The sequence below is a fragment of the Austrofundulus limnaeus genome, unplaced genomic scaffold (assembly GCF_001266775.1).
Source record: "Austrofundulus limnaeus strain Quisiro unplaced genomic scaffold, Austrofundulus_limnaeus-1.0 Scaffold39, whole genome shotgun sequence".
NCBI lineage: Eukaryota > Metazoa > Chordata > Actinopteri > Cyprinodontiformes > Rivulidae > Austrofundulus > Austrofundulus limnaeus.
In genome coordinates, this window is record NW_013952441.1 from 1,539,952 (window position 1) to 1,542,038 (window position 2,087).

At 39.8% G+C, this 2,087-nt stretch overlaps 1 protein-coding gene across 1 annotated transcript in view; it reads left to right on the plus strand.

Moving 5' to 3' along the window:
* dock1 (dedicator of cytokinesis 1) overlaps positions 1-2,087 on the plus strand; it is a 242,473-nt gene that overhangs the window by 181,706 nt on the left and 58,680 nt on the right. The window contains exon 32 of the mRNA XM_014007051.1: positions 876-934. Within this exon, the coding sequence (XP_013862505.1) occupies positions 876-934 (59 nt within the window). The remainder of the gene's footprint in view (positions 1-875; positions 935-2,087) is intronic.

Consider the following 2,087-nt stretch of genomic DNA (forward strand, 5'->3'; position numbering starts at 1 on the left):
TTGTGTGTGTGTGTGTGTGTGTGTGTGTGTGTGTGTGTGTGTGTGTGTGTGTGTGTGTGTGTGTGTGTGTGTGTGTGTGTGTGTGTGTTCTGTACCTGCTGAGCCACGCAGAGAGGTTGAAGCAGAATCTGCTCTAAAAGCTCAAACACACTATTGAGTTCATTGCAGTTATTCCCTGCAGGGAACCAGCAATAAAGATGCATCTAATTATTTATCAGCATGAAATAGTGCAGGGAGAACAATCTGTGATAGGCTGGCTGAACTATGGGGTCTACAGGGGTAAAACGGGTCAAAAACAGCTCTCTCTCTCTGTGGATTGTATTTATTGTTATTTGTTTTGATAAACTGCATCTGGTTAGAAATGTTTTATCATGAAATATCTGTTCTGACATTGAAGCAAGAGTCGTTCTTTTTTGTTGTTGGGTTTACTTTGACTGAACCGGCCTCTCTGTCTCCTGGGTTCCACTCTTGTTAGTTTATCTATCATTCACTCTTCGTCTGTCACTTTGTCCTTTCCAACTCAGCACTCGTCCTGTCGGTGACCTGCGAGAGGGTTGTAAGCACAGAAACAGGCACCAGGCTGTCACGCTGATTGGTTCCTGACCTAAACACGACAGAACCATTCAGCTTATGAGCCCTCAATTCACAAAAGCCAATACACACTATACATCATTTTTTAATTGTTTCTTTACTTGTTTTCTCTCTCACATTTTAATCCAAACCTCACAAGCATGCCCAACAACACTGGTCGCAGTCTGTGCCGACATCTCTTGTCACTGGTTTTATTTCTGGAACAGTCTGTGCAGATGTAACGTGACTCCTCCATTTACATTTTCTTATGTTTCATAATTTGGTGTGACATCTTTGTGTTTCAGGTACCAAGACATGAGGAGACAAATTGGCTTCGAGATCAGGGATATGTGGTACAATCTAGGTAATTTTTACTTGTTCCATCTGCATCAGTGTGGCTCATTTTCACTTTTCATACAGAAAGTTTATTTTCTGCTTGAAATTCACACCACTTTGCAGCTGATGTGGACAGCAACAATAGCTTCTCAGTATGTGTTTATGGTGTGAGGCAAAGTATCTTGGAATTTACAATCTGTCAGCCAAGCAAAGCTCTTTCGCTATATGTGTATATTTATGTGTTAATTGGTTTTGGCACATTCGGCTCTGCAGCAAAGGGATTCTGATGCCTTTGCCTTCCTTTTTCATTAGAAGTCTATAAATTAGTCCATAAATCGACTATTGCAATATGGCATAGACAATTGCCTATATGTTGTGGTGTCCTTGGACAAGACACCAAACCCCCAATTGCTCCCTGGGCWTTTACACAGCAGCCTCCACTTGGGTGTTTATCATGGGTCAAATGCAGAGCACAGATCTCATCACTGTATGGCAACATGCATTTGAAGAAAATTGCGTCTCATTAACTGACTTTAAGAAACAGTCTTGTATTTTACATTTTACATACACTTTAAACAAAGAAACAGAAACATTTGCTGCATTTCCATTGACCATGAAAATGCACAAATTAGATTTTCAAAAATGGAAGCACATCAGTTTTGAAAAAAAAATTTTTTTTGACAAAATGGTTTTGCGCTAGGAAGAGGTGGTTTTTTGGCTGTATCGAAATTTATGTATTTTGCAAAACTGCAACGGAAACACTTTTTTCGCATCTTGGGAGTCACATGATCAAGAACCGGCTGTTTCTACTGGCGAAAAAGACGACGACGAAGAAGATAACAGGAAGTAAAAGTAGTAATAAAATCTCCGAAGTAGTAAAAGAAAGTATTAAACTCACCGACTACATTTTCCCAAAAATGCAGCATACGTATCCACTCCCAAGTATAAGGGGCTTGACACTCGAAACCTTCGATAAGACGCCGACGTCTCCTCTGATGGCTGATGGTGAACATCCATTGCCGCCATGTTTGTAATGACTTTTCGCGAGAACAAGCGTATTCACGCATGACTTTAATAGCATTTCTTACTTAAAGAGTAACTTACCCCAAAAATAACTTTTTTTAGCTGATAAACTGTCTATAATGTGTCTAAAATGTTATATAGTACTGTTTCTGTGCTAA